Source organism: Podarcis gaigeae, assembly GCF_964106915.1.
Source record: "Podarcis gaigeae genome assembly, chromosome: 13".
Lineage (NCBI taxonomy): Eukaryota > Metazoa > Chordata > Lepidosauria > Squamata > Lacertidae > Podarcis > Podarcis gaigeae.
Genome location: NC_139689.1, coordinates 14,178,641 through 14,200,927, shown reverse-complemented (window position 1 = coordinate 14,200,927; position 22,287 = coordinate 14,178,641). Strand labels below are relative to the sequence as shown.

General features: G+C 42.5%; 2 protein-coding genes across 3 annotated transcripts; both read left to right on the top strand.

The window, feature by feature from the left end:
- The first annotated feature begins 3,438 nt into the window (after positions 1 to 3,438).
- LOC310829268 (olfactory receptor 4M1-like) lies at positions 3,439 to 6,254 on the top strand. Of its 2 annotated transcripts, none has more exons than XM_083707554.1 (2): positions 3,439 to 4,400; positions 6,086 to 6,254. In XM_083707554.1, the coding sequence occupies exons 1-2, from the start codon at positions 3,656 to 3,658 to the stop codon at positions 6,112 to 6,114; spliced, it is 774 nt and encodes a 257-aa protein (XP_083563680.1). In that variant the 5' UTR covers positions 3,439 to 3,655; the 3' UTR covers positions 6,115 to 6,254. The 2 variants fall into 2 exon arrangements, with proteins under 2 accessions (XP_083563680.1, XP_083563681.1); XM_083707555.1 differs by lacking the exon at positions 6,086 to 6,254 and adding an exon at positions 4,582 to 4,875.
- LOC310829250 (olfactory receptor 4Q2-like) lies at positions 4,576 to 22,178 on the top strand. The gene is made up of 3 exons (XM_083707523.1): positions 4,576 to 4,696; positions 10,093 to 11,036; positions 21,933 to 22,178. The coding sequence occupies exons 2-3, from the start codon at positions 10,098 to 10,100 to the stop codon at positions 21,942 to 21,944; spliced, it is 951 nt and encodes a 316-aa protein (XP_083563649.1). The 5' UTR covers positions 4,576 to 4,696; positions 10,093 to 10,097; the 3' UTR covers positions 21,945 to 22,178.
- Positions 22,179 to 22,287: the final 109 nt, after the last annotated feature.

The following is a 22,287-nucleotide window of genomic DNA, read 5'->3' as shown; positions in this document are numbered from 1 at the left end:
ATTTATTTCTATAGCACTCTGCAGAATTGATGCTAGGACGTACTGTTTTTAATTTTTCTTGGATCGCCCCTCATTAATGGGAGTTTTGTCTGAAGTAGGTCAGAAAAAGATGTGTGACTAAGAAGTGAGTATGGTGTGTGTAAAGTATTAGTCAGGTATGACTGAAGGCTGACGATCGATATTAGGATGGAAAGAAATCAGAGAGCAAGAATGTTGAAACAGCTGACTAATGGATGAGAAAGGACCAAATGAGAGGAGAGTAATAGGTTCCTATTTCAGCCAATTTGCCTGAGGTATTGAACACATCCTATATAAGCTAAACCAGGAATGTTTTGAAATAACTGAGCACAGAATTGTTAACATTGGGGAAACCGTGAAACTGAAAGAATATTTGTTCATTCCACATTTATTTCATGAGTTGTCCAAAGAGTTTGTGGGAGCTCTCTTCTCTCCCATGTGAGGTCGTTTAGGAATTAGCGAATTCAACCCAGGCTTCCCATATTCTAGACCATTCCTCCTCAGCCCAGGATATTGCTGAACTCCAGTTCCCAACAGCACCAGTCAGCATAGTCAATGTCCCAGGATGGAGGAACTTGTAGTTGTGCAACATCTAGAGGGCACCTGGTTGGAGAAGTCTGTTTTCAACTGATGCTATGACACTGCTGAACTATTTGCTGTTCACCAAGGAATATATAAATAAGAAAATACTGAGAAAAGGAATGAGGTGTGAGAAAACCCACCAGTGTGGTGTAGTGGTTAAGAGCGGTAGTCTCGTAATCTGGGGAACCGGGTTTGCGTCTCCGCTCCTCCACATGCAGCTGCTGGGTGACCTTGGGCCAGTCACACTTCTCTGAAGTCTCTCAGCCCCACTCACCTCACAGAGTGTTTGTTGTGGGGGAGGAAGGGAAAGGAGATTGTTAGCCGCTTTGAGACTCCTTAAAGGGAGTGAAAGGCGGGATATCAAATCCAAACTCTTCTTTATAAATCTCTATAGACATGTAATTATTCTTGCAGCAAAATCAACCAAGAGTTTTGTGGCACATTAGAGACTGATACATTTATTATGGCATAAGCTTCTGCAGTCTTGAGTTCATGGAAGCCTATACCATAATAAAAGTGTCAGCCATTAAGATTGCGCAAGACTCTGTTGTTGCTTTTAGGAAGGAGCTCTTATGGGGGTGTGACAGAGACATGCTTGTGGAAGCGCTGCAGCTCAGTGACAGAACATCTGTTTGCATGTAGAAAGTCACAGGTTCAGCCCCTGACATCTTCAAATAGGGTTAGGAAAAATGGACCTTTCTGAAAATCTGGAGAGCTGCTGCCAGTCGGATGGACCTTTGGCTCCTGTGTTCAAGTGACAGCAAAAGACACAGAAGTAATTTCTGTTGTCTAAATACAGGAATAGCCAACATGGTGCTTTCCAGGTGTTAGACTTTCAGCTTCTATCATTCTTGACTACAGGTGGAGTTATAGTCCAACTACATCCGAAAGGGATCACATTGGCTGACTTAGAACATCTTCCATGAGGTCCTCAATATCAGGCTTGCCACTTTAATATAAAGATTTATAATCCCTACCCATAGGAAGCTGCTCAGAGTAGCTTACAAATACTTTTCTGTTTTAATGTCACAGCTGCTGCTTTGATGAAAGGCAGACACACTCAGCACCGCTGCTCTTTTCTGCCCTCTTACACACAATGACACCCAAGGGTGCCAACTTGAATAAAACAGTGGGGGGAGCCCAGGTAAGCCCCACTCATGAGATGCAGTGCACAAGCACCATTTGAATGGCAATGCCCATCAACTTGGGAGGGGAACTGAAGGGATCTTGGCCCCTAAGAGTTGGCTCCTGTGATGACACCATCTCCCTCTAGTATAGCATCTAGATCAAGGGAAGTAATAGTGCCACTGTATTCTGCTCTGGTCAGACCTCACCTGGAGTACTGTGTCCAGTTCTGGGCACCACAGTTCAAGAAGGACACTGACAAACTGGAACGTGTCCAGAGGAGGGCAACCAAAATGGTCAAAGGCCTGGAAACGATGCCTTTTGAGGAACGGCTAAGGGAGCTGGGCATGTTTAGCCTGGAGAAGAGGAAGTTAAGGGGAGATATGATAGCCATGTTCAAATATATAAAAGGATGTCATATAGAGAAGGGAGAAAGGTTTTTTTCTGCTGCTCCAGAGAAGCGGACACAGAGCAATGGATCCAAACTACAAGAAAGAAGATTCCACCTAAACATTAGGAAGAACTTCCTGACAGTAAGAGTTGTTTGACAGTGGAATTTGCTGCCAAGGAGTGTGGTGAAGTCTCCTTCTTTGTAGGTCTTTAAGCAGAGGCTTGACAACCATATGTCAGGAGTGCTGTGATGGTGTTTCCTGCTTGGCAGGGGTTGGACACGATGGCCCTTGTGGCCTCTTCCAACTCTATGATTCTATGATTCCCTCTTACTTTCCCTTATATTGGCGATTTGTTTGAAAATGTAAAGTGGAGCTCTAGGGTGAAACACCACGAAAAAGTGAAGATGAGGTTTATTTGGTGTGGTTGGCACCTAATCAGGTCCTTGGTGAATTAAGGAACAAAGGAAGCTGTGTTATGCTAAGTCATAGGAACACATAAATAAGAACAAAGGAAGCTGGTGCTGTCTTCTTTATGTCACCTTGAGTTCCTGTCAGGGGAAAAGGTGGGATATAAACATAATCATAATATGGGGTGGTGTTTGTGTGTGTGTGTGTGTGTGTGTATAAAAAGACTAGGGTAAATTGATCTACTCATGTGTCTATTTATTGATCCAATCACTCACCCATCACTGCATAGAAAACAAGAGATATATGATCTATTAAAACATACAGAAAATTATAATAAAAGCAGCACAGCACTCATCCTTTCCTTAAAAGCAGTCAGGTACCAAAATCCTATTGGAATAAGAAAGTCTTCACTTGCAGGGAGGGAAAGAGCCAGTCTATCTTCTCCAGGGAAGGAGTTCCAGAGTCCTGGAGCAGCCACCGAGAAGCCCTTCTTTAATTCAAAGGTTAATAATAATAATAATAATAATAATAATAATAATAATAATAATAATTTATTATTTATACCCTGCCCATCTGGCTGGGTTTCCCCAGCCACTCTGGGCAGCTTCCAACAGGAGATTAAAAAATACATTAAGATATCAGTCATTAAAAACTTCCCTAAACAGGGCTGCCTTCAGATGTCTTCTGAACATCAGATAGCCGTATTTTAAGCTGTATTTTAATTAACTCTTTTTTTCTTTTTTTCTATTACATTTTATTGTAATTTATATTCGGTGTTAGCCACCCTGAGCACAGCCCTGGCCGAGGAGGGCAGAGTATAAATAAAATGTTGTTGTTGTTGTTGCTGGTGGTGGTTGGTTGGTTGGTTGTTTCTTTGACATCTGATAGGAGAGCATTCCATAGGGTGGGCACCACTACTGAGAAGGCCCTCTGCATTGTTCCCTGCAACTTCACTTCTCGCAGTGAGGGAACTGCCAGAAGGCCCTTGGAGCTGGACCTCAGTATCCAGACTGAACAATGGGGGTGGAGACGCTCCTTCATTATTTCCTCCTCTTTCCCCACTGCTCTTTCTTTCTTTTCTGGTCCCCCTTTCCTATCTAGGTGCAGATCACTTAAACTTCTCTTGAGGTATGGAGGACACCACAGCAGTGGCCAAACTTAGGTTGCTGAAGTCTACCCACTTGGAGGGTCTGAGGAACAGCACCCAAGTGACTGAGTTCATCCTGACAGGACTGTCACATGAACGTGGGGTCCAACTTTTCCTCTTTGCCCTGTTCCTCACTTTCTACATGATTGTCCTGCCAAGCAATGTGCTGATCATCATCACCATCCGGAGTGACCCTCATCTCAGCTCACCCATGTATTTCCTATTGGCCAACTTGGCATTCCTGGACATCTGGTATTCTTCCATCACTGCCCCCAAGATGCTAGTTGATTTCTTGGCTGAGCGCAAGATCATTTCTTTCTGGGGCTGCATTGCTCAGCTTTTCTTCCTCCACTTTGTGGGTGCCTCTGAGATGTTCCTGCTCACAGTCATGGCCTATGACCGCTACGTTGCCATCTGCCGTCCCTTGCACTACTCTACTATGATGGGCCGGCGCTTGTGCATCCTACTGGTGATAGCCTCTTGGGCTGGGGGCTTTGTCCACTCTCTCATCCAAGTTGTGCTGATACTCCGCCTTCCATTCTGTGGACCCAATGAATTGGACAATTACTTCTGTGACATCACCCAGGTTCTTAGGATCACCTGTGCCAACTCCTTTGCTGAGGAGATGGTCATGATATTCAGCAGTGGCCTCATCTCTGTGGTCTGCTTTGTGGCCCTCTTGGTTTCTTACATCTTCTTGCTCACCATGCTGAAGAAGAACACCACTGGTGAGTCAGCCAGCAAGGCTCTCTCCACTTGCTATTCGCACATCACCATAGTCATTTTCATGTTTACCCCTGCCATCTACATCTATGCCCGACCCTTTGATGAATATGCTCCTGACAAGGTGGTCTCTGTCTTCCACACAATAATCTTTCCACTCCTAAACCCCATTATTTATACCCTCAGGAATAAGGAGATCACCACAGCTATGAAGAAGGTGGTCAACAGATACCTTCTGTGCAAGGAAACATGAGATCAATAGAATGGTAGTCATCCTGGGGTCTTCCTTGCATGACCAAGGGTGAGAAGATATGGTCAGTTTTAATAAGGAAACATCACTAGGAAACACCATTTCTCCACAATTTTTCAGTGGCTTCTTTTGCTTATGATTGATCTCCCCAACCCCTTTCTGCCTCTACACATTCACACTCTTACATGATTGAATTGAAATACATCCATATAAAATATTCTATTCAATTATCTCTTGAATAGTCGTTTCTTGACTTACGCTGAAATTATAGAAAAATTCTAACTGAAAATGGCATATATATTTTTTTGCATTAAAGCTGATCATGTAAATTCCAACTAAATTCTAGTGTGATCTATAACAGAATAAATTTATTTCAAAGACTTCTGTGAAATAAAATTTTAGAAGCAGTCTTTAAAAAAAATCTAACAAATTATCAGTTGCCTTTCAACAAGTACATGGGATAAAATTCCTGTAAGTAAATTATATTAAAGATGTACATGTTGGTTAAGTGAACTATTAATAAGCTCTCTCTATTGTTCTACTGAGCTCAGTTTCATGGAGTAAGCTTGTTTTTAAATGGTGTTAACATCCTTAAGCAGTGTGAAATGAAGAAATCTTTTCAATGCCAGAATACAAAACCCTGCTGTGAAATAATAAAAACTGAGATGTCTACATTACCTGAGGCCTGCTGGAGAGTTTGCATAATGAAATTAATATACCACAGACATTACACATTATGGCTGGAGAACCTACAAAATGGTCTGACACATGCACACCCCTCAAAGTCTGTTAGAGAGTATGCCTAATGTCTGGAGAATGTATAAGATGTAGCTGAGATATGCATGTCCCCCAATATGTATGGGAGAGGAGTACACACAATTTCCCATTCATAAACAGATTATGTGCATATCTTCCATGTGTTGTACAATGACTGGTAGTTGTACACAAATATACATTATTGCTCAATAAAAGATAAAGGTAAAAGACCCCTGGACGGTTAAGTCCAGTCAAAGGTGACTATGGGGTTGCGGCGCTCATCTCGCTTTCAGGCCAATGGAGCTGGTGTTTGTCCACAGAAAGCTTTTCGGGTCATGTGCCCAGCATGACTAAATTGCTACTGGCACAATGGGACACTGTGATGGAAACCAGAGGGCACGGAAACACTGTTTACCTTCCCACCACAGCAGTACTTATTTATCTACTTGCAGTGGCGTGCTTTCAAACTGCTAGGTTGGCAGGAGCTGGGGCAGAGGAACGGGAGATTCGAACTGCTGACCTTTCAATCGGCAAGCCCAAGATGCTCAGTGGTTTAGACCACAGTGCCACCCGTGTCCCGTGTTGCTCAATATACATTGCCATTAACATATATATTGTGAAAGAAGAAGCAGCTCGGGATCCAGTCCATAAAAGTGCAATAACACCCATTTTTCTACATGACAGTGATCTGCATCAAGTTGTTCACGGCATGAGAAAGTGCCAGAACAATCTCCTCTTCTCTGTCTGCTGCTTGCCTCATAAACCCTCACCACTGTTTAATTCAGAAGGTGGAATTACCAGCTCAACACACGCAACTCTACTAAGTTTCCTTCCTCCCCACTTAGAAGCTTAAAGTGCAGTGCATTCTGCAAGCAAATAAATGTTCCTATATGTCTTATCATGCACATCCAGTTATCCCATGGTGTTCATTTTATTCCTTCTATGCATCACTCTCTCTCAAAAAAAATCTTCATAAGGCCTAGAAGCTCCCACCACTTTAAAATCACACTGATTTTCACTAAGCTGTAAAATGGGACCGGTTGTTGTGGTTCGAGGACCCGACCCCCGCTTGGTGGAATAAAGACACATGGACAAAGAATATAAGGTTAATGGGCAAGAAAAGACCACAGCTTTATTGATTACAGCAAGTGAGAAGGTATTGGCTTAGGCACTGGACCACAAAAGATTTGACTCCACCCACTCAAAGAGGAGTGAGTCTGCAGAGGGGTTAACCACCAGTAGGGGGAGCCTGTTGATGCTAATACAACTATAAGCTCTCCTCGATGTCACCGAGGGTCATGCCATGGCCCCCCCCATGACACAGGCATCGGACTGGATTCACGACCGCCGGATTCCTTTAACGGAATACCCAAATTTGAAGGGGTAGGCGATGGCCACACCTTGCCCTTCCACACACCAACAACACATTCCAATGCCTAACCGCCACCCGAGCCCAAGAGGCTTGCCCCCAATACCCTCACAGCTGTAACCAATCCCTAATATTGCTGACGATGTTACCTAGCCAAATGTCGTTTCCCCGATCTGAAAGATGAACCCGTGAGCAAATGGGCTGAATGGCTGGCGTGGCTGCATCTTGAGCAGCAAACCACGCCCCCACCAAGCCGCCTGATTGGGTGCTCAACCGGGGGCGTGGGGTGCCAGCCATGTGGATGGGGCAGGGGGCGTAATGCCCCCTGCGCGATGCGGAAATCGTGTCCCGCCCACAACACCTCCCCTCCGGAAGGAGGAGAGACTTTTTCACTAAGCATAAACCTCTTCACAGGATTGTTGTGATGATAAAATTGGGCAGGGCAGGGTGGGGGGAGAACCACAGAAGCTTTCCTAAGGTCCTTCGAGGAATGGCAGGATCAAAGTTAAATAAATAAATAAATATCCATCCCTGGTAGGGATAGGCAGACATCAACCTATATTTCAACACTTCTAATGAAGGGAGAGCCCAGTGCCTTCTAAGGAAGGCTGCTCCACTGTTGCACAGCTCATACTATCAGACAAGCCCCCTCCCCACCTTTTACTTGGAATTCGTTGGTTTGGATCCTACTCTCCTGAGCAGCAGAAAACAAATTTCCTCCAACTCGGGGGAGGGGAGCTCTGGTTTGTGGGTTAATCTTGGCCTTCCAGGGGGTCCAATGCCCACTAGGGGTTTATCCTGTAGCTGAACCCAAGTTAAAGATTTGTTCTCTGTTTCCCCCTGTCTTTCCTTCTCTATCCTTCCTTCCTTGTTTTTCTTGAATCAAGTTTTAGTCTGTAAGCTCCTTGGAGGCAGACGCCTGTTCTCTTTCATGATGTGAATCACTGTGTACACTGCTGATGAAACAAAACAATTTCTTTAACATTTGTAAAACAAGGAGGCTAATCCACTGCACAAATCTACTCCGCTGGGTTTAGTGAGTTCAGATCAAATCTAAACGGGGCATGAGGATGAATTTGCTGTGCTTTGCAGATGGTGACAAGTTCTCAAAGTTTGTTTCCTTTGCCTCACTGGGGACACCAGAGCCAGATGTCAGAGTGGTAACTTTGGAAACAAACTCCCTTTGTAACAATGATCATCCAGCTCTTGAATGCCCATAGCACCAGTTTATCTTGCCAAGATCTAAAGGGATAAATCAAGCATCCTCTTCATTGTTCCCATTTTCCATTTGGCATGGAGAGTTCAAAGTCATCAAGCAAAACCGGAATGCTGATTCTGAGACTGAGATTGGATCAGCTGTGGAAAGAAGTTCTCTGTGCAATCTTCAAGTGACCTCAGAGTGAGTGAGTAAGGGGCAAGTGAGATGGATGGGGATGATGGGGTAGTTCAGATTCAAATTCGCTAAAAAAATATTACCCCCCTTCAGACATGAGCTGAGTTGCAAAGAAGGTTTAGAATCTATATTTTAATTCAGACCTTATCAATGTTATGCCTTTCACATGCTGCTGGATTAAAGGCAGCCCTCTTTAGTGAAGCTTTTAATATTTGATCAATTATTGTATTTTATTATTTTGCTGGAATCCACCCAGAGTAGCTGGGGAAGCCCAGCCAGGTGGGTGGGGTATAAATAACAAATTATTATTATTATTACTACTACTACTTCCATCATCGCTGGCCATGTGTTGGCTGGGTTGGTTGGAGTTGATTAACATCTTGACAACATTCCATTGGCTATATCTATTCAAATTCTCTACCGTAGGATATGGGAGTGATAGATGATTTTGAGTTCAGAGAGGTCAGGCAGAGATTCTGGGGTTTGTGACCATTCAAACAATTCTGTCAGTTGTCTGCTGATTGCTGTAAGGACAAAATGCTTTGCTCCTCTGTTTTCACCTTCAACTCATGCCTGCCTCACATTTTCTACAACCTCTCTTGCACACAAACCACTGCATGTATCTCTTGTATCTTCCCCCTCCCAAAGACTTCAACATCTAAGCACTGTTTTCACATTCTGCCCAACTCCCATGCTGTATACCTTTCTATGCCAGTGCTTTCATATTCAACCTCATTCCCATTCCTCCTATTCACTCTGGGGTTTTTTGTTGTGGGGGGGGGGTGTTGGCAACCCCCTTTCCACTTCCATTTTCAGCTTCACTCTTTTTTTAAATCTCTCCACCCTTCTCCTTTCTCTTCTTAGTTTTCCCTTTCTGTGTGATCACCATCATTTCCATGCCTTCTCCTGTTCTGCAGCCCCCTTTGTGTATACAACCCATACTGATATATGTTGCTGAGAATCTTAAGAGCAAGCTGTCACTTTGCTTATTCAGATAGAGAATCTCAAGTTCAGTTGATGGATGTTGTGCACATATGGATGTTTAAAATATCCTTTCTAAATTACCACATTGAATCTAGAACCTTATGTTAAAGACAACAAATGGTGCCAGGAGTGATGGTAGTAGATACAATGGAATATTAGAGGGCCTTTATCTTTCCCACATGAGGCAACTGAGAAATGGAAGAGGGAAAAGTTTAAAACATCAATTTTCACTCTTCTTCATTGGAAATTCATTGGACTAGATGATTCTCTGAGTCCCTTCCAGCTTCACAGTTCTATGATTCTTTGATTCTACAACAGCAGAAGTTTGCGCAAAGCAGTGGTGAAGAGACACTGAACAGAAAATAGCAGTTTTAAATAATGGAAATGGTCTGAGCAAAGTGGGAAGGAAGGGACACAGAAGAAAATGACAGTTTTCAGCAGCAGCAGCAGCAGCAGCAGCAACAACAACAACAGAGGTTTGAGTTAATAAGGGATAAAGGGATCTGAAATAAAGTGGTGGTTTTAAACACTGCTTTTCTTCTAGAAAGAAAGGTGTCAGTACTGCATAACCTTGAGTACCCCCAGAAAAAATCCCTGGCTTTTTAACACGATATATTCTATTCAAACATCTTCCAGAAAAAGCTATGCAGAAGATCAGTTCTGGAATAAATGTTTCATGCATAGAGAAGTGAATCAAAAGTACCCCCTTCACTTAGAAGCAAATGAAAACTAGTCATGTTCAATTGGTTTACTCTGAAAGGGGGGGAAAATTGGGTTTAGCTTTGGTTTACTAACTTGTTTCCTGTCCTCTCTCTCAAGGAACCTATTTTATGATGTTTTAGCAATTTTATAGCACACTAAGATGATTTCTTCAATGAGCTGTCAGCTTAGAAAATATTTTTGAATGAATGAATAAAAAAAAATGTTTCCTTTCCCCTTTTACAGGCTAAATGGGGCACCTTAACGAAAACCACACAAGAATAAATGAATTCCTTTTGATGGCCATATCCCCCACGTGGGAGTCCCAAGCCATCCTCTTTGCGGTCTTCCTCCTGGTTTACACATCTACCATAGTAGGAAATAGTCTTATCATGCTGACTGTGACTTCTGACATTCGACTGCAAACACCTATGTACTTCCTGCTGGGGAACCTCTCCTTTGTGGACCTTTGCTACTCCACAGTCACAACCCCTAAAATTCTAGTGGACCTTTTGTCCAAGAAGAAGAGCATCTCCTTTGATGCCTGCATGGCCCAGCTCTTTTTCCTCCATTTTGTGGGTGCTACCGAGATGTTCCTTCTCACCATCATGGCCTATGACCGGTATGTGGCTATTTGCAAGCCTCTGCACTATCCCAATATCATGAACAGGAAGCTTTGTAGCTGGCTGGTGGCAGCCTCTTGGACTGGGGGCTTCATCCACTCCACAGTCCAGTTAGTCCTCACTATAGGGCTTCCCTACTGTGGGCCCAACCAATTGGACAACTTCTTCTGTGATGTCCCACCAGTTATCAAGCTGGCCTGCACTGATACCTACATCACTGAACTCCTCATAGTCTCCAACAGTGGCCTCATCTCAATCAGCTGCTTTGTCATCCTGGTGACCTCCTATGCCACCATCCTGGTGAGAATCCGCTCCCCTGAGGGACGGCGCAAAGCCCTCAATGTCTGTGCCTCTCACCTAATGGTGGTGACATTGTTCTTTGGACCCTGCATCTTTATCTACGGTGGGCCCTTATCCACTATCTCAGTAGACAAGCTGACCCCTGTCCTGTACAATATCAATATCATTACTCCCATGCTGAATCCATTGATCTACACTCTGAGAAACAAAGATGTGAAGTCAGCCATAAGGAAGCTGACAGGGAAGGAAACAATTTCTGATGGGAAGGTAGACATGTGAGTCCCTGGGTTATTGCTTATAAAGACCTTCACAGCAGCTTAGTTGGGTGTAGCATGTAATTGGAGAGTGTTGAAAGCAACCATTTTTGATAAAAATTGGACTGATCTTTAAAAAATGTGCTTTGGCACATTTGAAATATGAATTAAGTACACATCATATTCTTTTTTAATGCTGAGGAGTTAGTAAGAAATCTAATTAACAACAAGAACAATAAGAACCTACAGGCTTAATCAGCAAGTCCTTTATCAGTAAGGAGGCTTCATTTTTAAAAACCATTATTATAGCACTATGGTTTTCTTTTCCTATGCAAAAGACCTGCTAGCTTCTGCTCAAATCCCTATTATTACTGCCTGACTGCAATGTAGATATCATTGGCAATCAAATAAAAAAAGAGGTTAAATGCATGTGAATATAACCTGTAATTAAATAAACTTAGTATGTGTATTAAACAAAAATATCAGTTTTTGATATATAACATTCAATAAACCTGATAGTGTGATATTTTAAGTTGTAGAACTGGGAACACTCTTGAGTCCAAAAACATATTTCATTGGCACTACCAAAGTAATTATTTCTAAACAACCACCCTACTCCAATTATTTTGGGGACATGACATGCATGGTCTTTAACCCTTTCTCCCCACACTATGGTTCTGATCTAGATTGCCTATTCTGAACATGGAAGGGGAAACTAGCAGTCACTTTCTGTGAACCCCTTAGATCCCTATGCCCTTCTGTCACCTATCCTGTAGCCAAATCCAAGCAGGTGCTACTAAATCATTTACATGCGCTTTCCCTGTTTATCTCTCTCTACCCTTCCTTCTTTTAAACTGTAAGATCCTTTACAAATCCTCAAAACTTTCTGCCTTTCTCTCACTGGAGACATCAGAGCAGTAACTTTGGCAAGAAACTCCCTTTGCAGCCACAATCATTCAGCTCTGCTATACTCACCATATCAGTTTGCCCTGCCAAGATAAATCAGGAAGTCTTTTCATTATTTTCACTTGCTAACTTTCAAAGGCATTGAGTGAAACTGGAATGCCACTTCCCACTCCCCAGGGCAAGATCTTAGTGGCTGTGTTGTTCCTCATGCAACCTCAGAGTGAGTAAGGACAGAGCAAGTGAGATGGACAGGGCTGATGGGGTAGACATGCTCTAAATTCACCGAGCAATTTCCCCCCTTAAAACACAAACTAGGCTGCAAAAAATGTTACAACCTGTCTTGTAATTCCCAGATAGGTGTCCTCCAGATGTTTCTGAACTAAAACTCCCATCACCATTGACCATGCTGTGTGGGATTGATTGGCGCTGGGGATGAATGACCCTTGGCAGCATCCCACTGGCTGCCACCAATTCTCTATTATAGGATTAGTGACTATAGCTACTTTTGAGAGATTTTAAGGAGGGGCATTTTGCATCTTGTGATTGTTTCATAATTCTTTCAGTTGTCTAGCAGTCCTTATCAAGCACAAAAGCAGGGCTGCCACTACCATTGGGCAAAGTGAGGCAATCACCCTCAGTGGCACATGTTGGTACCATTTTATAACTTGCTTTGGGTTAGGTTTTGTGAAAAAAAGCAGCTAATTAAAGATACTTGTGATGGTGGTGATAATATTACTGCTATGAGGCAGCAGCTCTCTGGTTTTCCTCTGACACACCACAGACATTCTCCAAGATCGTTGAGGCAGACAAAAGTAAACCAAACTGGAATGAAAAGTATTTATCAGAAGCTGAAAGAGGAATCTCTGTTTGTCCTTTTTCATTCTTCTGGGATTCTTTCATTCTTTTTTGCATGCTTATGTATTTGAAAAGCCTACACAACCTGTTAAACCAGATTGCCTGCATCTGGTTCAATTTGGAAGGTGATCTCTAGAGGCTTGCTGACATTTTCCAGTATATGTGTTTATTCAGAAATTTATAGGCTGGGTGCAAGTGAAGTTGTATCCTAAATATTCCCCCAGACTGTCCAGGTCCAATGCACCTCTGTCAGGTTCCTGGGGAGCTGTCCAGCACCTCAATCACTGTTAAATCCCAGAGCCCCAAAGTCATTTTTCTGTCCCTCTTTCTACCCCCCCTTCTTTCTTTCACCAACTGCAGTTTCTTTTCTCAGACAGATTGTTTTCACCATTCTTAGCTGTGTTGGAGAGTAGAGAGTGTGAGCCCACATGATTTATTCGAGGGGGGGGGGGTTAGGTAACATTGCATCAAGGAAGTGTTAATTCATATTTTTGTCTGTCCCATAGCACAAAAGTGCAATATTTTTTGGAGGCATGTTTGTTGCACAAGACATCCTAATCACCTGTAAATGCACAACCTGAATTTGCTGGCATGTGATTGAACCCTACCTGAAGATGGTGGTGCCCAAAGAGAGATTTTACTTCTTGGCCATTCAAAGGGGCAGCTCTTGATAGCAAGCAGCCACACACACACCTCTCCACAGTCAAATGAGACAGTTGGCATTTTTTTCAGGACTGATAAGGCTTTATCCAACAGCTTTTCCTGTTTCCACCAACCGTCTCATGTCCAGCCAGCACCACAACCCCCAGTGTACGATATAGATAAATATTAATATTTCTTGATGCAGAACGACTGATGCTCTCAAAAGTTAAAGCAAATCCTGGTACATAAAGGATGCAACTCAGTCTACCCTTTCCCTAGTCCAAGTCCTATTGAACACACCGGATTTGATCTAGACTGACAATGCAATCCCATCCATATCTACTCAGAATCATAGAATCATAGAGTTGGAAGAAACCACAAGGGCCATCGAGTCCAACCCCCTGCCAAGCAGGAAACACCATCAGAGTACTCCTGACATATGGTTGTCAAGCCTCTGCTTAAAGACCTCCAAAGAAGGAGACTCCACCACACTCCTTGGCAGCAAATTCCACTGTCAAACAGCTCTTACTGTCAGGAAGTTCTTCCTAATGTTTAGGTAGAATCTTCTTTCTTGTAGTTTGGATCCATTGCTCCGTGTCCGCTTCTCTGGAGCAGCAGAAAACAACCTTTCTCCCTCCTCTATGTGACATCCTTTTATATATTTGAACATGGCTATCATATCACCCCTTAACCTCCTCTTCTCCAGGCTAAACATGCCCAGCTCCCTTAGCCGTTCCTCATAAGGCATCATAAGTAAGTCCCATTCATAGGCATGCATATTTTAACTGTCCCTTCATATTTGCTCGACCTGTAGATTTGTAAATAAAGACAAGTATTCTAAAATGAAGATTTATTTTATTTTGTTATAAATATATTTATATACTGTTGTATCATAGAAATCTATCTTAGTGGTTTATGATAATTTAAAATACGAACCATATGGTAAAATCATTTTACAAAATAAAAACAAGTGAAAAGCAGAAGAATGAAAAACATAGGAATGTTGACAATCAAGAAAACAATTTCTGATGGGAAGGTAGACATGTGATTCCCTGGATTATTGCTTATAAAACCTTCACAACAGCAAAGCTGGGCAAAATATGTGATGGCAGTGTCTCAAAAACAGCCATCTAAACTGATGTGGTTTCAAAAAAATGTGAGGGGCACTGAAACTTTGGATGTATGATTTTAGGACCCAAACTATTCTTTTGATTTTATGGTGGTTAAGAAATCTGAATGATGATAACAGCAGCAAAATACAAACTTAATGAGGAAGTCCTTAGACAGTAAGGAATCTTCATTTTAAAATAGATATTATGGCAGTATGGTTTCCATTTCTTAGGTAGATTACCTTCAAGCTTCTGACTGAATCCCAAATGTTAATTCCTGACTGTGATGTAAATGTCACATATACTCAGATAAACAAAGAGGTTTAAAATATTATTGTAAAAAATAACAATAAGCTAAGTATTCAATAAGAAAATAAACCTGCTAATATATGGTGCAGTGTGTATACATAAAAATATACCAGATATATATGTATATGAACGTTGTGATGGAGAACCCTTGGGTCTGCCTCTTTGTGACCCAACAGCCAGTGGGAGCTGACAAGTAGATCAACTAATCAAGAGGCGTGGGGGAATGGGATGTCAAGGACTGGCTGGATGAGGAAGAGCATTGGAAGCTGCCCACCCAAGAGCCCTTCAGGAAGGACACAGAAAATGACTTAGATCCTGGATCACAGTGGTGGGACACTGAAGAGCAGTCTGCAGAAGGGATGAGCTGAGTGGTGCAAGAAGCACGGGGGGGGGGGGGAGTTGTGTGATCAAGAATGGTCAGGAGAAGGAGGGCCTTCCAGGATAGGGTTAGAGACTGAGAGTCACAGTGTGAGCACAGACTCAGACAGAGAAGAGTCAGAGGTTGCCCTTGCTGCCCAGCAACAGAACAGTCCCAATCCTGCTGGCTCTCCTCCCCCTCTGACACCCCGCTTGAGGAGAGTCCTGCACATTGCCGAACAACAGGCCAAACCGGTCTAGAGGAGGAGCCCCCCCCCCCCACCAACACAGCCTTTGTCTGCTTGAGATGAATCCAGAGTGAGAGGCTAGAGGGGAAAGGTCAGGGCTAGTGATCAATTTCAGCAACATCTCAGCTGGATTAAGAGAAACCAGAGGACTCTACTGTATTGTTATTTTCTGTTAATAAAAAGCTGACTGCATTCCATGTCTACCACGTGTCTCTGCACTGTGATCAACGTGGGCTCTGGCTAACCGAGCAGACTCAGATAGGATAGATGAAACAGAGTGGGTTAGTGTTGGCATTAGGAATAGTCTGTGGCCAAACAATTTTCTCTTTACCTAAAGAAAGTGTTAAGATCTGGAGGGGCTGGAAGTGTTCTGTGGGTGGAGTAAAACAATAGCCAGTCATAGGAAGCATTTCTCTGTCCACTTGAATGTCTTCAGTGAAGACTTATTAAACATCACTGTTAAGCTACAACCTCTTATATAAACATATAAAGTTCCTGTTTTGTTATAGGTGCCTTTACTTCATTTTTCTGAGTGAGAGCTGCATGGTCACAAGTTCACCTTCACCTATTTATACCATCTTGCTTCTGGTAAATAAAAGACTCTACTAAAATTGGTTTAGACCAGAACCTCTGCTATGGGAAGAGTACAGGCAGCCAGTCTCATTTCACGACTTAAGGCAAAACAGGAATGAAGAAGAAGAAGAAGAAGAAGAAGAAGAAGAAGAAGAAGAAGAAGAAGAATTTGGATTTGATATCCTGCTTTATCACTACCCGAAGGAGTCTCAAAGCGGCTAAAATTCTCCTTTCCCTTCCTCCCCCACAACAAACACTCTGTGAGGTGAGTGGGGCTGAGAGACTTCAAAGAAGTGTGACTAGCCCAAGGTCACCCAGCAGCTGCATGTGGAGGTGCGGAGTCGCGAACCCGGTTCACCAGATTACGAGTCTACCTCTCTTAACCACTACACCACACCACTCTGTAGGCAGAGTCTTGGTCTATTCAATACTGCAAAGCACCGTGAACACTGGTGTTGCAACACTGTGGATTGCTTTCAGATTTGTAAAGCAAGAAGGTGGTTGCAATGTACAAATCCATTCTAATGGACTTGCTAAGTGAAGATTAAAGGAAAACTGGGTTGAGGAAGAATTTCCTTTGCAAGTTCTCAAAGTTTACTGCCCTTCTCTCACTGGGAATACTAGAGCAGTAACTTTGGAAAGAAACTCCCTTTGCAACCACACTCACCAGCTCCTTAATGCCTACAGATATGTGCCAAGACTCAAAGAGATAATTAAATAAGACTTTTCATTGTTCCCATTTGCCAGCTTTCAAAGTCATTGAGTGACACTGCAAGGCAACTTCTCACTTCACACTCCAAGATTTGATTAGCTGTGAAGAGATGTTCCCTGTGCAACCTCAGAGTGAGTAAGGAAGAGAGTGCAAGTGAGACACACAGGGCTGATGGGGTAGACCTGATATAAATTTGCTAACCAATTTCCCTCCTTCAAACACAGACTAGCTTGCAAAAAAAAAAGGGTTAGAACTTGTCTTGTAATTCACAGCTAGCTAATGTGTTCTCCAGATGTTTCTGGACCACAGCTACCATTATCCTTGAGCATGTTGCCTGGGACTGATTGGAGCTAGGGTTGAATAAACCCTGGGTGGCATCCAATTGACAGCCCTGTTCTAATTCTCTGTTATAGGATTTGTGATGGTAGATGCTTTGGGGTTGAGTGATTTTAGGGGGAGATTTTGCATTTTGTGATTATACCATAATTCTCTCAATTGTCTTGTGATGCCTGTCAAACAGAGAAGCAGGGCAAAGTGAGGCAATCACTTGAGGTGGCACATGGTGGTTTCATTTCAAAGTTGCTCTGGGTCACATTTCAGGGGGAGGGAGCCAAATAATAAAGGATAATGGTGGTGGTGGTGATAATGCTGGGGATGGGTGGAGAGCAACCCTCTGGCTGCTTCATCTCACAAACCACATCCAGTCCCCAAGATTGTTGAGGCAGACACAGTTGAATCAAACTGAGACAACAAGTCCTCATATGGAGCAGAAGACAATTAGAAAGAAGGGTCTGTGATTCTCCTATTTTCTTCTCTCTGGGATTGGGTTTATGTCTCTTTCTGCAAGTATGTGTATTTCAAAAGTCTGCCCAGCCTCTTGAACCAGGTTGCCTGGGTCTGGTTCCTGTTGGGGGGAGATCTCTGGAAGCTTATTGGCATTTTGTAATATGTGTGTTTCTTTGCAAAAATACAAGCTGAGCATAGGTGCTGGAATAGCTTAAACACCCTAATAGACTGTCAAGAACCACTGCACCCGCCAACATCAGGTTCGTAGGGAGAAATCCAGTACCCCCCAAACCCTGTTAACTCCCAAGTCCCAAATCCATCTCTTGCCTTCTCTCTGTGTATGTTTTCCCCCCTCCAACTGCAGTTTCTCCTCTTAGGTAGGCATCTCAATTGCACAATTCTTAGCTAGGGTGGGGAGCAGAGCTTCTGGGCACTTGCAGAAGACCTGTTTATTGAGCAGTCAGCCCAATTCATTTGTAATTTGGTTAGGCAACATTGCATCAAGGAAGTATTGCCACATACTTTCCTCCGCATTTTCCTTATCAGAAAAAAAGTTAAATATTTTTTGGGGGGAAGCATGTCTAGAGTGCAAGATTTCCCAAACAACTGTAAATGTACAATCTGAATTCGCCATAAAGTAACTGAATCCTACCTGAAGATGATGACACCCTGAAAGGGCCCAGAAAGAGATCCTACTCTTAGATATTCCTTGGACCACACAAAAAGCCAGCTATTGATAGCAATCTCCCAGTCACCTTATTAAAGGAGACATTTGACATTTGTCAGGACTAATAAGGTACTATGTGGCTGTTTTATTGGTTTCATTAGCTCTCTCTTATTCCCACCCCCAATGTACAATATGGATAGAATTTTAAAATGTCCTGATGCAGAACTACCTGGTTCCTCAAAAGACAAGGTATAATTTTATGACATAAAGTTTGCATTCCAGTGCACACTTTTCTAGGACTGTGGTGTTAATCATGTTTGCTAGAGTTACTGAAGGTATCTTAAAAACTGCTTCATTAGGAGAGTGCTAAATGATATCCACTGCCATTGTGGGTGATCATTAGAAGAGTTTTCTGTGTAAAGACTTGAATACAGTGGTACCTCAGGTTAAGAACTTAATATGTTCTGGAGGTCCGTTCTTAACCTGAAACAGTTCTTAACCTGAGGTACCACTTTAGCTAATGGGGCCTCCTGCTGCTGCTGCGCCACCACCGCACAATTTCTGTTCTCATCCTGAAGCAAAGCTCTTAACCCAAGGTACTATTTCTGGGTTAGCAGAGTCTGTAACCTGAAGCGTCTGTAACCTGAAGCATCTGTAACCCGAGGTACACTGTATGCTGTGAAAATTTAGTGAAGAAGGCATCCCACTACTAACTGTCGTAGTCTATCTATATGGGTGCCTAGAACAGTTCCTTGCTGCGCTAGAGAACTCATGACAAGCAGTGTCTTGGCTCTTATTGATGCTTTTATTGGTTTTATGGTATTAATTAGACTATACACCACCTTACGATATTGTGTATGTAAGTGCTGTTTATGAATATGTAAATAAAGAAAACAGAACTTGTTACCCTCATCCCGTTTAAAGCGCTGAGTAGTTCCAGGGATATAGTGCTTAACTGGATCTTGTTTCTATTGGAAGTTACTAGAGGTTTATTGACATTTTGTAAAACTTGACTTTGTAGTTCCCTAGCCAATTGTGGAGGGGCAGACCTTGGTAATCTTTCATAATAAGAGGCCTTTATGAGGCCACATTTGGCACCCCCAAATGTATATTATTATTTTGCATCCCCTCAAACTGATATAGAAATGTAGTGAACTGGATGCTGCAAAAATGGGAAATTGCTAAAATGAAATTGACAGTTTTACCAATTCCTACACCTTGTATATTCTGTATACACCTTGACATTCTGGAGACCAGATACATAAAATAATTGAATGGACAGACAGAGAGATATTACCCTGTATACCTAAAATGTTGTTGCTATTGCCATTCAACCTGTGAAAGTTGGCAGTCCCAGGCAATTGCTGTTAGTGTCCAAAAGCTTACACCAGTAAATGACTCCAGTCACCTATACAGTATGTGTAGCGTGTATGGCAGAAGAGTGGGGAAATAAAAGTCTTCAGATATTGATCAATTGTATCTGGAAATTCAAATGTTCACATGATTTTGAACTTTGGGCCTGATATTGGACTTTTTGAATTGTAGGGGTAATGAGTGTCAATTGGCAATTATGCTTAAAAACCACCTAGAAGCCCCATCATGGGTCAAAGAAACCAGGCAGGAGTCAGGGGTGGAAGGACTAACATGCCCCTATAATGTATCTATTATGGTTTTGCCAGGAAAGGAACAGCTTGGCCACAGTCGAGCAAGCCTTGGCAACTTCTAGAATGCATTATTGCCTGGGTAGGCAAACTAAGGCCTGGGGGCCGGATCCAGCCCAATCACCTTCTAAAGCTGGCCTGCGGATGGTCCGGGAATCAGCGTGTTTTTGCATAAGTAGAATGTGTCCTTTTATTTAAAATGCATCTCTGGGTTATTTGTGGGGCTAAGGAATTCATTCATTATCCCCCCTCCCCAAATATAGTCCAGTCCCCCACAAGGTCTGAGGGACAGTGGACCGGCCCCCTGCTGGAAAAATTTGCTGACCCCTGCATTATTGCAATGCACTCTATGTAAGGCTACACTTGAAACTGCAGCTAGTGCAGAATGCTGCATCCCAGCATTTGGCCAGAGCACCTCCTTATTAACATACTACAATGGTGCTGAATGTCATTCTATTACTAGGCCAGAATATTACTGAGCTAACCAGGCATTATCTCAGCTCCCCATGAGACACCCAGAAGAAGAAGAAGAGGAGGAGGAGGAGGAGGAGGAGGAAGAAGAAGAAGAAGAAGAAGAAGAAGAAGAAGAAGAAGAAGAAGAAGAGCAGCTCTGAAGCTCTGAACAACTGCAAAGCATAGTTCGATCCTTGCTTACATTCTATCAGTGATGGTTTTTCCGTAGACACTAGTCGTTCTTATCTGCTATACAACAACAATTCATTTAGGAATCTGCCTTAGTCGGTAACTAAAGTCATCAAAAGCAGGGGGGAAGGATCACTTTAGCAGTATTTATAAGGATGGGGCAAAATGTTACCAGCCTGAAGATGGTGAAGAAGAGGAGGTTGCGGCCAAAAATAAGAAGGTGTTTTGGACAGTTTGTTTTAAGTGTGAACACTGAGCACATTCTACCCTGATTTAAGTTGCGTATATGCCATCCAGATTCTAGGTCCAACTACACACTTTAAAAAGTCCCTTGGAGGTAACAGTATTATTGTTAGTGAATAAAGTGCTTAAACAACCTGGATCCAGGTTACTCAAAGGACCAAATTTTCCCTAGTGTACAGGTTGGATCATTTTAATCACTTGGCCAAGCCTTCCTGACTGTTCCACAGTTATCTCCTGTTGATTTATTTTCTGTACCAACTGAAAGTTTTTGTGGTAATGGCTACTTGTCCATCTGTTGAAAATATTTTTAGTTTCACCAAGCACTTATAGAGAATTGATTAGATTCAGTCTTGATAATCTGATCCATGTTTTGTGATTTAGGGTTGAATTCAATGGTAGTCCTATTCAGGGTAGAGTCAATGAAAATGGCAGGCCATTCATTTGAATGGCTCTACTCTAAGTAGGAATAGCATTGGATACAGCATATATTTATTTAGTTGGTTGGTTGGTTATAGCTTGCCATTCCCCCCCCCCACACACACACACACAAGCAGCCAATTTTATATGGTTTTTGTTATTTTATTTTCCACCCCCATGATCTGTTTTAATGAATTGGCCACTTATCAATATTCTTATTAAATAAATAAATAATTAAAAATGCTTCTTTCCACGTTTGCAGGCAAAATGGATCACCTGAAAGGAAACTACACCAGAGTCAATGAATTCCTCTTTGTGGCCCTTTCTCCAACATGGCAGTCCCAAGCCACCCTCTTTGTGTTCTTCCTCCTAGTCTATGCAGCCACCCTAGTAGGAAACAGCCTGATCTTGCTGACAGTGACCTCAGACCCTCGACTGAGAACACCCATGTACTTTTTGCTTGGGAACCTCTCATTTCTAGACCTTTGCTACTCCCATGTCACAACCCCTAAGATGTTGGTGGACTTTTTGTCTGAGAAGAAGAGCATCTCCTTTGATGCCTGCATGGCCCAGCTCTTTTTCCTCCATCTCTTGGCCGCTGCTGAGATGTTCCTCCTCACTGTCATGGCCTATGACAGGTATGTGGCCATTTGCAAGCCTCTGCACTATCCCAAAATCATGAACAGGGAGCTCTGTAGCTGGCTGGTGGCACTCTGAGAAACAAAGATGTGAAGTCAGCAATAAGGAAGCTGACAGGGAAGGAAACAATTTCTGATGGGAAGGTAGAGACGTGATTCTAAAGACTTTCACAGAATATCCTCCAAAGAAACTATCTAAACAGCCATGCTTTTGCTTTTATGGAGAAGGGTGGATGACAAATTTAAATAATGACAACAGCAACAACATACAAATGTAACCAGCTTAATCAACAATGACACTTCGTTTTAAAACTGATATTATGGCACTTTGGTTTTCTTTTCCTATGCAGAAGCTTGAGATTGAATCACAATTATTACTCCCTGACAATGATGAAAACGTCCTATGCAATCAAGTAAATAAAGAGATCAAGCACATGAAAATATAACATGAAATCAAATAAACTGAGTATGCATATTTAATCAAAATATCAATGTTAAA

What these genes read in the sequence shown, in the direction of transcription:
- LOC310829250 (XM_083707523.1), top strand. Translation starts at nt 10,098, where the DNA reads ATGGGGCACCTTAACGAAAACCACACAAGAATAAATGAATTCCTTTTG.
- LOC310829268 (XM_083707554.1), top strand. Translation starts at nt 3,656, where the DNA reads ATGGAGGACACCACAGCAGTGGCCAAACTTAGGTTGCTGAAGTCTACC. An exon ending in GCTGAAGAAGAACACCACTG is followed by an intron (nt 4,401 to 6,085) that starts GTGAGTCAGCCA and finishes TCTACATGACAG; the next exon opens with TGATCTGCATCAAGTTGTTC.